General features: G+C 42.1%; 1 protein-coding gene across 2 annotated transcripts in view; it reads left to right on the forward strand.

Annotated features, from left to right (window-relative positions):
• Nucleotides 1–17,933, forward strand: part of TCERG1L (transcription elongation regulator 1 like) — a 241,673-nt gene that overhangs the window by 168,336 nt on the left and 55,404 nt on the right. For both annotated transcript variants that reach the window (XM_019482906.2, XM_019482905.2), the window contains exon 6: nucleotides 16,381–16,475. In XM_019482906.2, coding sequence (XP_019338451.1) covers nucleotides 16,381–16,475 — 95 coding nt within the window. The remainder of the gene's footprint in view (nucleotides 1–16,380; nucleotides 16,476–17,933) is intronic.

A 17,933-nucleotide genomic window follows, 5' to 3' on the forward strand; every position in this document is an offset into this window, starting at 1 on the left:
TCAAGAGGGCAAGAAACGATAATAAAACGTGCTCAGTGACCCATGCAACAAGATCTACTGTTAGTGGCAGAGGAACACTGCTCTTGAACTCTAGTAAAATACTTCCTCTTTCCATTTTGAATGAGAAGCTGAATCAAGCTGAGGTACTTCAAGACACTGCAGCAGTATGTATGGTCTGGATCCTAAGTTCTTTATGTTCTCCATAACCTGACCCCATATTGCAATAGTAAACAAGGTTTCAGTTTAATTCAAAATTTTACCTAGCCATAAGTAAGAAAAAAATAGAAGCAACCCTGTTTGGACATACTTCTTACCCCTAAGTTGTGAACACATTTTCTAGGGATCTTTTATGAGAAATAGTGGGACTATTCAAGAATGAATAATTTTCAGTCATTGTGTAATGCTAATCTAATTTCTTATGCTGCAAAGATAGTAGCATAAGAATATTTCCCTCATAGGAATGCCAAATTGGCATGCCCCATTTTAGGAGCTGAGCTAATTTTCTGTGTTCACATCTGAGTGCTTGCTAAATGTCTAAATGCTTGCTTTGTGAAAACAGTTGTGTTTAAGTTACCTAGAGTGTATTGGTAAATCGTGTCCATGCTAAAGATATAGGTATAACATAAAATAAGATGAAGATGTCTCTTATAAAATTTGTGATGTCGAGCTGTTCTAGAAAAAAGAAAATGTAATCATAGATTCTCTTTGAGAATATGTTTCTGTTTGTTACGTCATTTACAAAGAAATTAGTTTTTTGTTTTTTTTAATTTTACTGAATATTCTCTTGCAAACATGTACACATTTCATTTTCAGGCATTAATTCTTGGAAAACTTCAGGGAACATCTTCCTTTTGACATCTTCCTTTTGCTTCATTTTAAATTAAAACGTTTTTCTATTTTTGTCATCTTCTACTCATTTTTCAGCAGTTCTTCTGTTTCCATCATTTTCAGAGTTATACTGCTTGAAAATGACAAATCCCTGCTTAAAAATCACCTCGAGTGTGAGAATTATGCTAAATTATGTCCATTTTCTGTATTGAAAACAAATCTTTTGATATAAATGAACTTGAATACATTTTAAAGAGTATTCTGAGGGTCAGGTAAAATTTTGCTCACAGTGGGTGCATCTACACATATGCTTTACTGTAGAGTATACTAATTAGCTCTGTAGTAAAGCATTCCTATCTACATGTGTACTGGTATTAGGGGCAGTAAATTAATTAACTCTGCCACAAAATAGTACCGTTGGGGACAGTACTATCTTATAGCAGAGTACTTATGTGTGTCGAAATGCATGTGTAGGTGGTGGCAGGGGCTGGCTGGGGCATGAGGGTGCTAAAGTGCAGAGGCTGCCTGCCACCTTAGCACTACACTTTAGCACCCTCATGCCCCAGCCAGCCCCTCCACAGCTCCTCAATGCCACCCAGAGGCCAGAGCTGTCCCCCTGTGTCCTCTGCCAGCCCAGGGCTGATGTGCCCTGGCTCAGAGTGCTTCAGTCCTGGACACGTGTTGACCCTGTGCCCTGGAGCACTTGACTCCAGTGTGGACTGTGTTGGAGTTTATTGCTCCACCTTAATTACACATATAGATACACCCAGTGTCTTGCTAATGTACACTAGTGTAGCCCATTGTAAAATGGAATTTTTACTTGCCATTTACCATGTTTAATCTTCCAAATGACAGTTTTAAAAACCATGGTCCCTTCCCATATTTTCCAGAACGTTGTGTGGTAACATGACTGTATGAAGCCTTTTTGTGACTATCAATATTTTCTGCTAGTCTGACATAACATTTGATCAATAGGGTTGTTTATACACATGCACTGGGTGTGTACATGTGGGGGGACGGAATGTGTATCAGCATTCCCGCACTAAAAAATGGCAGTGGGGGCACTTTATCTAAAGCTTATCGAATGAGTTTTAGTTAAACACTCTTGCCACCATTTTTAAGCATGGGGATGTCAATGCATGAGATGCTGGAGTCTCCTGGAGTGCGGTAATTACCATGCTTCAGCAGACTCAGTTAATCAAATCTGCTCCAATGCACTGTAACTACAGTATACTGGAGCAGCCTTACTGCTCGTGTATAGGCACCCTCTGTTTCCTAAATCAAATGGCTTCAGGACGCTTATTGAAAGGTGATAGTTGTAGAAAAGCAGTTGTTATATTTTTACATTTATCTATGTAATGTAAATAAGATTAACATTATATTATTTCCAATTTTCTCCTCACAAATATAAAACTCATTCATCTTTCCTTATTTGGCTTGTTTGATTTGCTGCCTATTTCATCGAGAAAAATAAGAATTTCACTGTAGTATGGATTATCCTTTAATAATATCCAGAAGGATACACACCATTTCAGTGACTTATTACACAGAGTTATCATTGTACTCAATGCAAGAAGAAGATGATTGATAATAACACTAAAAATTCAAAGTTTGGAAGTCTTTCACCTGCAGATCTCAAAGGTCTTTACGAACGAGTAAACATAATTATCCTCCTTGTGCAGATGAGGCAATAGAAGGCTAAATGCCTCGCTTGAGGTCACAAAGTGACACATTACTTCACTCCCTGATGTTTATTAAAGGGTTAGAGAAAGTCTAGAACATGGCACAAATGAGAGGGCTTCCAGGCTATATAAACTTTGGGCCATATTATTCCCTTCTCACCCACATTCTTGTGCATGTGGAGGGGAAACATTGCCTCTGTATCTGCCCATTGACCTTGATATACATGGACTTATAGATAAGCAAAGAGATGGGAGACTGTATTCAACAGTGGAGTATTTGCCAGGAAGTCAGAGCAGACTCCATTGGAAAAGTTCTCGTTTGGGTGGGCTGCATTGAAAAACAGAGAATGCTACTTTTGGATAAAAATATCTGCAAAAGCTTGGAATTTGAATACTTTATAAAACAGAAACCAATTAAATAAGTCAAGGAAATAGAAATGCATTTCTTAGAGGTGTAATGTTTTCTAGGTTATAAACAGGCATTCATATCATTGGGTAACTGTGCTGATGCAGCACAGCAGCTTTCTACCTCCTTCTGCCCCTGACACTTGCTCAGGTCGAGGGGACTGGAAGCCATTCTCCCGCAGTGGCAAGCCTCCTGGAGTGCAGGACCTTTGCTGTCATGGGATAGCTAACTGCTGTCCCTCATACTCCTCTGGACTGATCTGGAGAAGTGTGCATGTTGGGGGTGGGGTTGGGGGTGGGTGACCTGGAGCCATTCTCTCTGGTTGCAACCATCCTGCGGCCCTGGGAGGATTTTCATTAGAGGTGAATGTCCTTTTCTCCCCTTTCCCTTGCCAATCAGCTGGTGGATGGACATTTTTAAGGCAGGGTCCCCACAGAGCTCACTGACAGCTATCCCTGGGCAGGCTACTGAGAGAAGTGCTCTCCCTCCTTCCTTGTCTCTTAGAGGGAGAGAATGAGAGGAGAAGACTGTGATATTGAGTGATCTCAAAAACCCCATAGAAGTATGCAACCATTCAAATTAGGTGGGGAAGAGGGAGAGAGATTGCTGGTAGGAATCAGTCTAACTTTCTTCCAGTTCTTTTCTGCAAGCCATGTTAAACTTTCTTTTTGTGCCAGAAGAAAGACCCTTCTCCCAGCACAAATGTAATGTCTATCCATGGCCATAGTCTAGCTGGGGAGACAGTTTGCAGCCACCCTGCTCTGTACTGCACTTTCTGTACTCTGACTAAACTAAGGTAGTGCTATATATTATGGCCAAGTGTGAGTATTTTCAGATCTTGTATGAAGGCAAACTTGAAGTGAACTTGAAAGGGAAAATAATTAAAATGGATAAAAGGAAATATTTCCCAACAGAGTGCATAGGTAACTAGTGAGAATCCATTGCCAAGGGCAAAAAGTTAGGCAGAATTTTAAAAGCAATTGATATTTTAACATTTGCGGCCACACGTTCAAGTGTCAAAATGTCACAAGGATTATTAATTCTCATGTCTGGCAAATAGTTTTGGAGGATCCAAACAGATTCTCACCCTGCCACCCAAAAGCTGTTGCATAATTGAACAGGAGTTGTGAATGATGAAGATGGGGAGCTTTTCTCTGACATAATTCAGAGAACTAGCCAGATCCAGTTCTACCTAGACGTCTAAGTGGATGTAGGCACCCAAGTGCAATTCTGTACCACCCTGTTTGAGTCCCTGAAGACCTAACAAGGTCTTTTGTGACACACAGGGCACATCTACACAGGCAATTGATACAAAGTGATAAACTCCAGAGTTTATTGCTCCAGAATTTAGTGCTCCTGGGCACACTGTTTCAGCATGGACCCAGGACCACAGCACATTGAGCCAGGTCAGAGTAGCCCTGGCCATCAGGGGACTCGGGGGGGGGGGGGGCAACCTGCCAGCCTGGAGCTGCTTCCCCAACCCAGCTCAGTGTGCTATGGGGGGGGGGGAGGGAGGAGGAAGGGGTGTTGGGGCTGGCTGCAGCATGAGGGTGCTATGGGACTATCCAGCAGGGCAGAAGTATGGGGCTTTCCAGAAGAGCAGCATCTACATGTGTGCTGCTGCTGAGTGAAAAACTACACAGCAGGATAGTACTTGCCTAATAAGGGCTCACATGTAGATGCATTATATTTACTGCAAAGCTAATTACTCTACTCCACAGTAAATGTCTTGTGTAGATGCGCTCACAGTCCATTTATCCTGAAGACTGAGTTGGAAAAAAAAACCAGCTTGGAGAAGGAAGACCCACCCAACTTTTGTATTAATAGATTTTCAGGGACTCAGACTGAAGTGTGATCACATTTAGGCACTTAAATCCACTTACATGCCTAATAGGTGGAAGGGAATCTGGCCCTAACTGGGTTTATCCCTGTGGTGGTGGTAGTGGTGGTGGTGGTACTTAATGATGGCTCTCACTTGCAAAAGCTAAAGCATGCATATACATACATGTAAGTGGTACCATTAACTTACATATAGGGCCCGGTTTAAATCATGGGCCCAGCTCATGGTGTGGTGACTCCCTTAATCTTGGAGTTCCCCCCATGCACCCCCCACATCGCTGATTGATGGAGGGGCTCCATTAGCCCCTCTGCTTGCCGCTCAGACCTGATGGCCAGGAGGTGAAAGCTGCAGTTTAAATATGCTGCCATTTTTGGCTCCTGCCACTTGCTGCTGAACAGACAGGAGGCAGAAACTGTGAAATATTTAAAACCATGGTTTTCACCTCCTGGTCATCAGGAGCAAGTAGCAAACAGTGGGGCCAGCAGGTCCTCTCCATTGATCAGCGACGGGGGACCGCACAGGGGAAACTCCAAGATTAAAGGAGCCACCGTGCTGTGAGCTGGGCCTGTGGTTTAAACCAGGTCTTACTTATATGGAACTGCTGAAATGCACAGAATTATATACATTCATATATCTTGGTAGGAGCAGAGCCTAAATATTCCATTTGTATCCTGCCTAGTTCTGTGGACTTTCTTTGTTAACTATATCTCATAACCCAATGGTTTAATAATTATCAACATTAAATATACCTTTTGTAATCAGTTCATTAATGATTCACGACTTTCATTAACTGAAGGGATCTGTGTTCTTTGTAGTGAAAAACACAGTATGACTTTGATTATTCAAATATCATGGGGGATAGTGAATGCATTAGAGCATCAAGTTTCTCTGACTGAGGGGAATTTGAATGTAAATAAGAAACTTTAGGATGTGTGACCCTGTTTTAGATAATATTGAGTTTCAGAAAATTGAAATTTTACTGTAATGTTGTGACAGATTCCCCAGCCCTATTCACTAGGACATTATTTCTATTCAGATTACATTCCAGAAAAATGTGTTATAGACAGTTCAACAGCAATCTACACACATAATGCTAACAGTTGTTTCTTCATCAGAAATACTATTCAATGGTTCATTCATGCCTTTGTTTTCTTCCAAAATCTAAAGGAATTTTGCAAAGGCAGTAGCCACATCATAATAAAATACACATGCTTATTATTGAGTCTGTGCTAAAACAGGAGACTGACAGCTGAAAATTCATTCATCAGACTTGTAGTGACATATAACTAACAGATTGCAAGCAGTTAGGCCCTGTCTGAGGTATAGAAATGCCGTTCAAATCATTGCAACAATTTTGTTTTATTTCTGAATTGGATACTAAGAACTAGAACTGGCAACTATTCCAGCATTCATTTATCACCCTCATCATGATATTACCTGAACATCTTTTTTAATACATCCTGCAGATCCATTTTATTCAGCCCAGAGTGGGGATGCAAGTGATATTTGACAGCAGAGGCTTTGTCTATTCCATGCTATGCCATACTAGTGGGGAGAAGGAGTAGCAGAAGCCAGGTTCTTATACCAGCCTGCCTTGGAACTAAAGTGGATCACTCTGGCCCACTGCCAGTACACACTGCCAACCCTCTTGTAGTGCCTTAAGTGATGGGACTAACATCTCTCATGGGTGGTTAATTCTTTCATCTTGCCCCAGGGAAGAACAGCATGTGAAGTACAGTATTTTATATTTCTAATGATACATATTTTTTTAAATTTATGTTACTATGTTTTTATTTTAAGTAAGACAAGGTCTATGTGGTGCACTTTTGTTCTTAGAGTGAAAGTTGGTGAATGCAGGTGGTCCTTAATTCCTGTGGAAGTCCATACTACAGTTTCAGGTTGAAAAAGGTCAGCAACCTACAGAACAGATTTGCCCTTGTGGTCAACAGTTCCCTGGCACTAGAGAATTGCAGCATGTTAGAACATTACCTGATCTTGTGGCTATCCTGGCCCAGGACCATTCAGTGCCTTGACTGCTTTAAACTTGGTATTCTGTGGGAAACAGCACAGACATCAGAGGACAGTATAGCAGCAAAAACTATAAAGAGGCTGTATAACAGAGTACAGATTGGGCTAAAATCTCTTTCCTGTGTCAAAAATTGTCAAACTGAAAATAACTATAATGGGCTGAAAACCTTTAATACTTAATAAAATAAAATTATGAGGGTACCCAGTGAACATAAAGGCTAGGGACAGACATTCAAAAAACCTGGGCCTGAATTGATTCAATCTTTGCAGGTTAGTCTAATCTGCAAAACTTGAACTGATTTATACACATTCCCTTTTCATTCTTGACATGGGGGTACATGCCTGCAGTGGCTCAGGCTAGAATCTGGGGGGTGCTAGAGCAGCCCTCACTTGCTTCCACAGCACTGAACTGAGGGGGGGCATGGCCAGGTCCCAGAAAGATGCTCTGATTATTCCTCTCCCCCACTCTTCCCAAGCAGCCCAGCAGGGAATATTTATCACCCTTAACTCAGCGTTTATCAACCAGTTAAGAAAACAAAGCCTCTCTCCATTAACTAATGGAGCTGTTCTTAAACAGGTTTTCCAAGTAAGGACATTAAGCGACCTGTTGATTAGCTCCAAAAGCCTGTCTGTCTCTGTCGTCTCCCACAGCACAGACTGTAGCCAGCATGTGGTCTGCCAGCTAATGCTGAGGTGTCTGTGTAAGGCATAGTGGAGGGGGGAATAATCCCTGCTTAGCAGGGACAAGCCAGGCAGACTTTCTGTGCCTGCAAGTCTGTCCTGGAGCTGCAGCCAGGGAGCAGAGGGAAGGGACTAGTCCTTCTGTGGAGCAGAGAGTCCTGCCAAGCCTGGAGTGCATGCCAGGATGCTGGGGGTATCTGGTTTAGTTTAAACCAGCCAAGGGTCTGGGACAGACATTACATAAACTGGTTTGACCCAAATCAGTTAAGTCTAATATTACATTCAACGAGGTTTATCTCAAACCAGTTTCAGCCATTTTGAAACTGGTTTATGTGCACTCAACTTCTGTTCTGTTACAGCTTTAAACCAGATTCTGATCACTTAAACCAGTTTATGTGTAATGTCTGTTCCTAGCTGAAGAGACTTGTGAACTGGTTTCCTTTATAGACTGAAAGGATCCAATGAGATTGTTTTGAAAGAAGGTCACAATTGAGGAGACCAGTACACTTGCAATTTTTTTTCTCCTCATTTTTGTTACACTAATTCAGAATTCCACTTCAGTGGGAGAAATTAATATAATGAAGTATGATTTTTTGGTTTTGGACAATGAGATGTACTGACCAACAATGGTGTGGGGAAAAAATTGCATATCAGAATGACAAAGAACATAGTTCAAGAGTAGGCAACCTCCAGCATGGGTGCTGTCCCAGGGGAGCTAGGGTTGCAGGAGGGGCCCAGGCCAAAGGAGAGCCCCACTTACCTCCCGCAGAGCCCGAAGAGCCGGAGGAGATGTGCACGGCGAGACCGCCATTGCGGATAATTAACCGTACGTATATTCAGCTGCGGCCGAGCAGCGTGGGTGGGAGACGCTGCCTGGCGGAGATAAAAAGTGGCTCCGATGATGAGGAGAGGTGGCTGACAAGCAGAGGCTTGAGGGGAGAACTCTCACTTGGTGGGGCTCAGCCACCACACCCGGCAGTGTGGAGAGTCGGGGGCAGAGCCTGGAGAGGCTCCAACAGGGGAGCCAACAGAGGCAGCAACGACGACAAAAACAGAGCCGGCAGGAACACCGGCAGCAACTTTAGCATAGAAGCTGGCAGCGAGGCCGGCAGTGGAGCTGACGGAGTCGGTGGTGACGCCGTCAGTAGAGGCTGCAGCAGAGCCAGGAGTTACGCCGGTGAAGAAGCCGGCGGAGGCCACAGCGACAGCACCCGGGATAGACCCGGCAGCAGCACCGGTGGAGAGACCGGTAGCAGAAGTAGGGAGAGAGTAACATCGGTGCACGCCGGCACTGAGAGCAGAGAAGGAACCGTCATTAAAGCTTAGGAGAGGAGGTAACTGGGGATGTGGCCAATGAAGCCTCATTGGGCCACACCGGAGGGCGGCCGAAGACCCAAAGAGGGACCTGACAGGTGACCTACGTGGCCTACTGCAGGCCTAGGAAGAGGCGGGGACTCAATACCTGAGTGGGGTGAGCCGCTGGAGCTGTGGAACCCAGGCCTAGGGGAATCCATGCGGCCCATAGACCAGAGGCATCCTTCGGGGCCTCCTGGCTCAGTAGCTTGGGGTCTCAGTTGTCACGATGGTGGGATTGGCACATCACGTCACAGGGTGATCAGTATAGGGCAGTAGGGAGTCAGATTGGAGGGACCAGGTCCAAGGACTTCGAGGACCATACACCAAGGCCTGAAGATTCAGGCACGTAGCTGGCAGGCCATGGGCAGAGATTGGGGAGAGCGGAGAATGCCAAAGGGGCCCGAAGATCGGCAACCCAAGGTGGCGAGTGGCCGGTGTGTAGGGGAGGTCGGAGCCCTGTGAGAGCCCGCCGGGAGGTGCGACGACCCTGGAGGCTGCCCCAAAGGGGAACCCGTGCACTGAGGTAACATTCCAAGTCGTGGCAGGTGAGTTAAGGGGACCCCCTGATGTCAGCAGGGGTAGCCTGTGGGGTCCACCCATGAGCCCAGGGCAGGCGCGGTCCATAGTCCGGGCTAAGGCCGCACAGGAGCGCCTAATCGAACGGAGGCGGGCACAGGTGCCAAAGTATGACACGCAAAGGCTTTTTGCTTGACATGAGTACCTCAAGGTACACAGTGGAGAAGGGGGTTCCACAACAAGGATTGGGCCCTTTGTGGCTCCCCTACTGCCCAATCCTGGCACGTCAACATGTTACTAGTCAAGGTTGTGGATGTTTTTGGCACTCTGCCCAAAAATGTTGCTGCCCCTGGTGTAGTCTATCCAGCATAAAGTCATGGTGTATCATGTACTGGGCAGTACTGAGAGACTTGGCTGCAAACCTGAAAAAGTCCTAGACAACAGAAAAGTCTTTTCTTCTATACCAGATGCATTACAGGTGTTTCACATATTTATGGACCGGGGACATAGAATTCTCTCATGTTACTTTTCTTCCTGTATTTCTGCCATGCAGTAAATCTGCAGGACAGTAGTGCAGAAGAGAACTGGTATGGAAATTGTTGGGGAAGAAGGAAAGAAAAATGATTGCTCAGAGGGAAGTTTTAAGGAGAAGAGATAGAAAGCTTGGCAGATAAGAAGGAGATTGCACTAGGCAGAAAATACAGCATAATGAAAGACACTAAATAAATAAATAATATGGGCAGTAGAGAGAAGACAGAAAAGCATTAGGCCATATTTTGGACTGCATGCTGACACTAACACAGGATCCTGCCCAAAAACACAATCAAGTCCAAAGAAGAAGGTACAATGAAGAATAGATTTGTACAGGAAGAGACACATGCAGAAGGAGTAGGAGAGGTATAGGTATGGCAATAAAACATAGAGCTTTTAGGTACATGAACTTAATGTGAATATAATGATATAATATATATGATATAATGATATCTAAGAAATTTAGGGAAAGTTTTAAAAGGGATTTTAGACACCTAACACACAAATTTCAAAAGTGGTATATATTATTAATTTCAATGCAAGTTAGATGTCTAAATACCTTTAAACATATAGGCCCTAGCATATAAGGACCACAGCTCTTAAGCTGATGTAAATCAGCTATACTGTATGGACTTTATTGATGATAAACCAGTTTATACCAGCTGAGGATCTGGCCATTAATCTTTACCATTAATTAACAGAGCTGATAGCTCTGAATCTTTACAGTTAATTCACAGCACTGAATAGTGTCTGCTTTGTGCTTGCTTGCTTCCTTCCTTTCTTCCTTCCTTCCTGTTAAATAAGTACAATAATAACTGCAGGGTCCTATCTTTAATAATATATATAAATTGTTTACACACATATTGTGTAATACACCAAAGATAATGCCTCTGGTAACACTTTACTTTTATGTTATGAATTATTATTCATTCAGTTCTACCTGCAGCAAAAATGTAGAGAAGTCTTGTTAATCAAATGTCTTTATTCAAAAGTCTCCAGCGCACCCTTAGGTGGCAGTAAAACAACTATAGCAACATATCCTTGTTAATTATGGTACTAAGCTTAAGAGGAAAAAAGTTTTTCTTGAAATCATGTTATGGTATCTTAATTGTCAGACCACAGTATATTTTATGAACTTTTATTAAACTGAATTGGGGAAGAGTTGATTTAAGAAGAGAAGATCAAATCTGTAGACTAATGTACCAAATACAAGAGAGCGTAAACATGCATCTCAATAGATGTCCTTTCTTTCAGCAGGTATAGAAGAGAGAAATGTTTGAAGTGACCTGTTAAGTTTCCCCCTTATGGGCAGCTGAAGCTTCTAGTTTTAGTCCGTAGATGGCCTCTGTGAGCATTGTTCGCTTTTCCAGCAACTCCAGCTCTAATGTTTTTCTAGTTCTCAGGTGCCCTCATTAGCAAAGAGCTTGTGCTGTGACAACACTTCTCAGCTATATGTGATCTGGTTCAGCTACATATTGTTGTGCTAGATGCAAGAATCCCTTGGCTGAAATTCTGTGGCTTTTTACATGGCCTTTTTTTATACAGGAGATTAGTGTCAATGGTTCTAAAAGTACCGTCTAGTCTTAAAATTAATTAATCTAAGAGGCATATAATGTATTCAGTGAATTTAGCTTTTTATTCCTGTTTTTGAATCATTTTTGTCAGATTCTGTTGAATATACACGCTATTCCAAACTGTTTACCTATTTTTTTGTAAATATATTTTATTGTGTGATTAGTTGTGAAATGTCTTATGGGATTATTCAGGTATGCATGCCTTGTTCATTATGTTTCAGATGTGTGACTTGTTCCCTGCATCGCTTTACTACTTTTACTTTCTAAAAAATACTGATAGGGGAGAGAGTTTAAAAGGAAAAATGGGATCTAGACTCTCACATCCCTTTGACTTTTTCAAAACCCTTTTAGTTGAATTGTTTTGTCCTAAAAGTAGTACCTCTAAAATATATCAAAAGGAAGAAGAATCAGATTTTCTTTTGATTTGTTTTACAAAATCTTTATAAAATGTATCAAGCCCATCAGATCAACTGTGATGTCTTCCTATTAATCTGATTCTGTCTACTCAGTCTCACTTTTCTGGTGCTTTGTAGTATGTAAAAGCAAGTGAAAACAAGTTCTGTTCTTGGCCTGACATTTTACCAGTAAAATCCCAGATGATCACCTTTTTGTTTGAAACTGTGGAAGCAATGAACAAATTAAATGTCTCATTTACAAATTCTTACACTGCTAATAAGATTTTAAAATAAGATATAATTAGTGTGTCTACTGAAAAGAGGGAACATTTGAGGGGAAGGAAAAACTAGAGATATTTTCTGTTGTAGTAGGTATTCCTTTCATAGTCACTGAGATTTTCAACAAATTTAAAGCCTTGCATGGAGGGGTTTTTGTCTTTGTTTTTTACAAATGCTAAATGGGCTCTGGTGCTTTACCTGGTTTAATAAAACAAAACAGTATTTCTATAACTCTCTGAGAATTAGTGTTGCTGCAGAATATGTGGTGTCTCAGGGTTCCCTGGAAGGAAGAACTTCTTCACAGTTCGAGTGGCCAGGGTCTGGAACGGGCTCCCAAGGGAGGTGGTGCTCTCCCCTACCCTGGGGGTCTTCAAGAGGAGGTTAGATGCGCATCTAGCTGGGGTCATCTAGACCCAGCACTCTTTCCTGCTTATGCAGGGGGTCGGACTCGATGATCTATTGAGGTCCCTTCCGACCCTAACATCTATGAATCTATGAATCTGTCCCCTCTGTGAGCTTCTCCACAAATTCTGATGCCCTTGTCATGAAATAATTCTTACATGAGAAATAGAGTTACTTTTTGATTAATGAATCATAGGGAATGACTAGAGGGGGGCTAAAGGGCTTCTAATTATAGAAATGCAGCAATAAACAAGAAAAAATAGAATACAGATGCCTAATGAATATGAAGCTGTTTTTTTTTTTTTTTCGTTTTGTTTTGTTTGTTTTATTCTTTCAGATTAGGTAAATTCCCAATGATCCCATCACCAATTCTTCTTTCACCTTTGAGTAATCCAAGGAAGGAGCAGCTGTTTAACCATTTATTTACCTTGATCACTGTTTTGGTTTCAAACCAGTAATATATCTTTTTTCATTAATATGTATATGTATATGTATGGGAGTAACGACCTGAGAGAGTAAGAAAAGCTTCATTACTAGATCCATTAATAGTTTAATTAGTAAATATAAAAAAGTACGTGTTGCAGGTATAGATTGTAGACCATCATTTCTACTGCACATAGCTATGGCACCATAGTGTAGTTTTGCAAGAAGACACATTTCTGAATCATTCCAGTTCCATTTTAACAAATTGTTCTGCTTTGATCAAAAATTTCAGATATGTATGCTAGGGAAATAAAGTAACACTTGTCAGTATATAGTCTACTGCAGAAATTTTTGCTTGACATGTTATTACCATGATGTTTGATTGGAAATTGCTCAGCAGAGAAAATGTATAGATAAATATCCCTGAGCTTAGCAGAGTTTGAAATTAAATCTAAACTTAATAGTATGAGGCCCATTACATAGATTCATAGACCTTTAAGTCCAGTAGTCCTCTTAAATCATGTAGTCCAAGCTCTGGAATATCATAAGGCATATAATTTCTTTTTTTCATGCTCCACATACCATATTTATCTGAATCCAAGATACCTTCAGATTTAAGGCGGACCCACCCCCTGATAATTAGATTCTATCCATGGAAATGTATAAATTTGTTACAGTTTTCCATGGATAGAATCTAAGTCATGGAAGGTCATCTTCATTCCCTTCTCTCACTGCTACAGTGAGGAAAGAAGTGGTAGGGGGCAAGAGGCCAGACCTCTGCCTCTTAGATTGGACTCCCTGGCCATATTTGACCCTGTCCTCCCCTGCTACTTATCTTTCCCCTTGTCCCCTGCCACCTGAATCCCATGCCTCTAGCCCACCCATGCATGTGCCTACTCCCTTAATCCTGCTCCCACGTGCTGCCTATCCCCCTGCCCTTTACCCCCCCGTGTGCCTGATCCCTGCCAACTGTCCTGTCCCCCACCATATCTGCCACTCCACCCCCTGCATCTGTCCCATCACTTACCTTCTGCTGCTCTGCTCCACCTCCAGAGCAGTCCACAGTGGCAGCCCCTGCCTGATGCTGCCCTGCTCATCTAGACAGAAGCGATGACTGGTCTGGGGCTGGAGGGGACAGCTGGAGCAGACGCTAAGCTGGGTGGGGTGCAGGGAAACATGCTAGAGAGGGGCATAAGGGACAAGCACACTGGAGTGGGGCAGGTCTCCCCTACACTCTCCCCAAGCTACACAGGTAAGTCTTCCCTGCATACCCTCCCTCACCATGCAGTCTCCCCCACAGTCCCCTGGCCATGTGCCCTCTCCCCTTCCATACAACCCACCCTGGCTTAGGGAAGGCAACAGTTCAGCTCCTGCTTCATCTTCAAGCCCAGGGCCAAGCCAGAGCTGAGCAGTTACCTTCCCCCAGGGCAGTACTTAATATTGCTTGGGAGGAAAAACCTTGTCTTGGATTTTAGTAAATATTGTAGTTTGTGATCATAACCTCTTCTGACCTGTGAAAAAGTGTTAACCAAATTTGGTTAAATTAAGGGGAAATGAGAAAAGAACCCTGCCATATCATGAAATATACATAAAGGAGCATGGCTTTCTTTGATGTCTTCTGTCATTTCCTATACAAAGTAGCATTTTACTTTGAATAAGGAATTTTTTTTACACAGGTGTAAATTGATTTACACCTGTGCAAATTTTGATTATGTAAGATTCTAGGCAGTAAAAAAGCTGAAATCTACGGTATGTGAGATTACCTAATTATGAGCCTCCTGTTTCAAGGGACCACTTTCAAATAACTGTTTAACCGAATGCCCATTTCCTCTGCCTTCCTCAGATTTACAGCTTTTATCCGTCCTGTAAGTGTTTGCCTAAGTATTTGCCTAAGACATTTTCAGTATACTGTAGACTTCATATTTCAGCAAACCCAATAACTTTGTAGACTGCTGTTTCAGAGGAGCTCTGAACAGTTAAGAACATATATATGATCTGCTCAGGGAGCAGATACAGGCAGATTTGAACAAGCTGGAAAGTGGGCAGAACAAAATAGGATGCAGTTTAACAAGGATAAGAGCAGAGTACTGCACCTAGGGAGAAGGAGTTATCAGTACACATACAGATTGGGGGAGGACATTCTAAGCAGCACAGCAGCACAAAGGGATCTTGGAATCATAGTTGACTCAAAGATGAATATGAATCAGCAATGCAACGAAGTGATCAATAGAGCTAACTATACTCTATCATGCATTAACAGATGCATCACATACAGGTCTAGGGACATGATACTTCCCCTCTATGCAGCACTGGTAAGGCATCAGTTGGAGTACTGTGTTCAGTTTTGTGTGCCGCACTTCAAGAGGAATGTGGATAACCTTGAGAGGGTCCAGAGGACGGCCACCCATAAGATTAGAGGCCTGCAGGATACGGCCTATGAGGAGAGGTCGAAGGGCCTAGATCTCTTTAGCCTCCATAAGAGAAAGCTGAGAGGGGATTTGGTGGCTGTCTATTAATTTGACCAAGGGGGGTGGGGGGCACAGCAAAGGAATAGGAGATGCTCTGTTTACCAGGGCACCTCTTGGAGTAACTAGAAACAATGGCCATAAACTGACAGACAGCAGATTTATACTAGACATTAAGAAGAACTTCTTTACAGTACAAGTTACCAGAACCTGGAATGGGCTTCCAAGGGCAGTGGTGCTCTCCCCTACCTTGGGGGTCTTTAAGAAGAGACTAGACAAACACCTGGCTGGGGTTGTCTAACCTCAGCGTTCTTTCCTGCCCAGGGCAGGACGTTGGACTCAATGATCTGCTGAGGTCCCTTCCAACCCTGAAAATCTATGAAATCTATGTTCCTAAAAAGGTCAAGAAGAGTTTTATCATTGGTATCAATGAGAGCAAGAGGGAGACCTTCTTTCAATAAAGCATTGAGTGAGAAAGAAACAGTAGAGTTTCAGCCAGGAGTTGGGGGGGGGGGGGGATATTTTGATCTTCATGTCATTTTCTTTTGTTTTACCTCATCCCATTCTTTCCTGACCTGGTTGACATTCTAAGGTAGGAGTTTATCAGCACATAGCACAATGGCAGTCCATAAATACTTACAAAGTTGCTTTGTTTCCATCACTGCAGGTTTACTGTTCTGTCCCTAACTTAGATTGTAATTTCACCCCAGGCCTCCACGTTCTCTTAGATGACACAAGCAGTGCCTTCAGAACCTGTTAGCTTAGTGCCACAAGCAAAAAAAATGTTAAGGCAGTTTGGCTCTGAAGATTTGACAGATCAGTTCTACCAAACAGCACATTTGCTCATTTTTAATAATGTAACATTTTGTCTAACCAGTGAGTTTATTCTCTAAGGGGTATAAGTCCTCAAGACACCTCAAGGGGTCACTGATAGTACATTTATTATGCATTTTAAAATTATTTTTCCTTTACAGATAATGGCAAAGAATCAAAGAGAGCCTCCTGTCCACGGACCTTGATTTTACACAGTGACAGGAAAACTAAACCTACAGAGAATGATGACAATAAGGTCTGTTTCTTATTATAGATTTTGTTCTCTTTTAAAAGGCATTATAATAATATTGAATACCAGAAACTAGAGTGAGCAAAGGCCTATTGCGTGATCTGAAACTTTTCCTCTTGATACAGGATTATTCTATATACTTTGTGTTTTATGAGCAGTCTATCAAAACTCTCTGCCTGGGTATTTTATGCAGCCTTCAGTGCTGTAGTATTTGTGGGCCTCCTAATTATTTTAGTAACAGAAAAGACAACCTACATCTTTCTTTCTTTCTGATCAGATTTTGTTATCTGCTTGTATGTAAAAAAGGGGGAGGGGGAGAGAAAGAATGAAAAGAATGAGTGGAAACTGTTTTGCATCTGTGTTTGAAATTCAACCAGTGGACAACTGAAGAAACAAGTAGCCCATAATTCAGAAATTGTTTATTTCCATGGATATTCTTATGTCTTGTAGGAGGCTTCCTGACTTCCTTCCTCCTCCTTTCCTTCTCTCCTTTGTTTCAAGTCAGGAATAGTCAGAGACATGAAGCCTTCACTTTGATAGAGCCCGGATTTTTTTTGTCTTTTATTATGGCAGTTTAAACGGTTTAGAGAATCAGGATCCCCAAAGTGCCACCATCAAATATCTATAGATTCCCAAATTCCAGATGTTTGTGCAGAGCTTCTCCAGAAGCCCCTAGAGATAAGAGCCTGGTCTTATTACTAGTGTCCCACTTTATTGCCATTGCAGTGTTCCCATTTGCAATCTTATGTGTACTCAATGAATGTACTGTTAATTCCTTCTTAAGATCATGCACACAGTTCTTAAATATAGATATGAATTTGACATGAATGGATTACAAATGTTTTCTTTATGTGTTTCATATATCCATATACATACATAAACATTATATACATGCATTATTATTAGCATAGGTACAGTCTTTTAATATGGGCAAGGTTCTTTGGGCAGATGTGATATCTTTTATTAGACCAACTGAGTAGTTGGAAAAAAGTTCTTTGCAAGCCTTTGGGTGCAATCACCCTTCTTCAGGCTTAGGGAGTATCTCCTTAGACCAATGCGGCCACAACCAAAAACCCAGAAACATCTTTTTATACATATCTTTTTCATTACTGTCTTCTAAAGGATAAAGAACCTGAACCTAGTTCCCTTCAAGTTAATAGAAAAACTTGCTTCCCTGATGCAGATCTTTAAAAAATTAACAATTAATAATAGGTAATGCCAAATTATTAGTATCTATGAGTTAGTATAAAAGAGCACTTTTAACATGCCAGCTTGTTGATATGCTTGTCCCCTTTGAGTAGAAGACAGTGCTATTCCAGGTACTGCTATGGCAGCATGCCATGCAATACTTTGCCATCTGCATACACTGCACTTCCCAAATGTGGCATGTGTGGCCAGTGTGCTGTTTATACCACAGCCATGGGTAGAGCACCCAGTCTGCTGCCTCCCATGCACACACAGGTT

The sequence above is a fragment of the Alligator mississippiensis genome, chromosome 6, assembly GCF_030867095.1.
Source record: "Alligator mississippiensis isolate rAllMis1 chromosome 6, rAllMis1, whole genome shotgun sequence".
Classification (NCBI taxonomy): domain Eukaryota; kingdom Metazoa; phylum Chordata; order Crocodylia; family Alligatoridae; genus Alligator; species Alligator mississippiensis.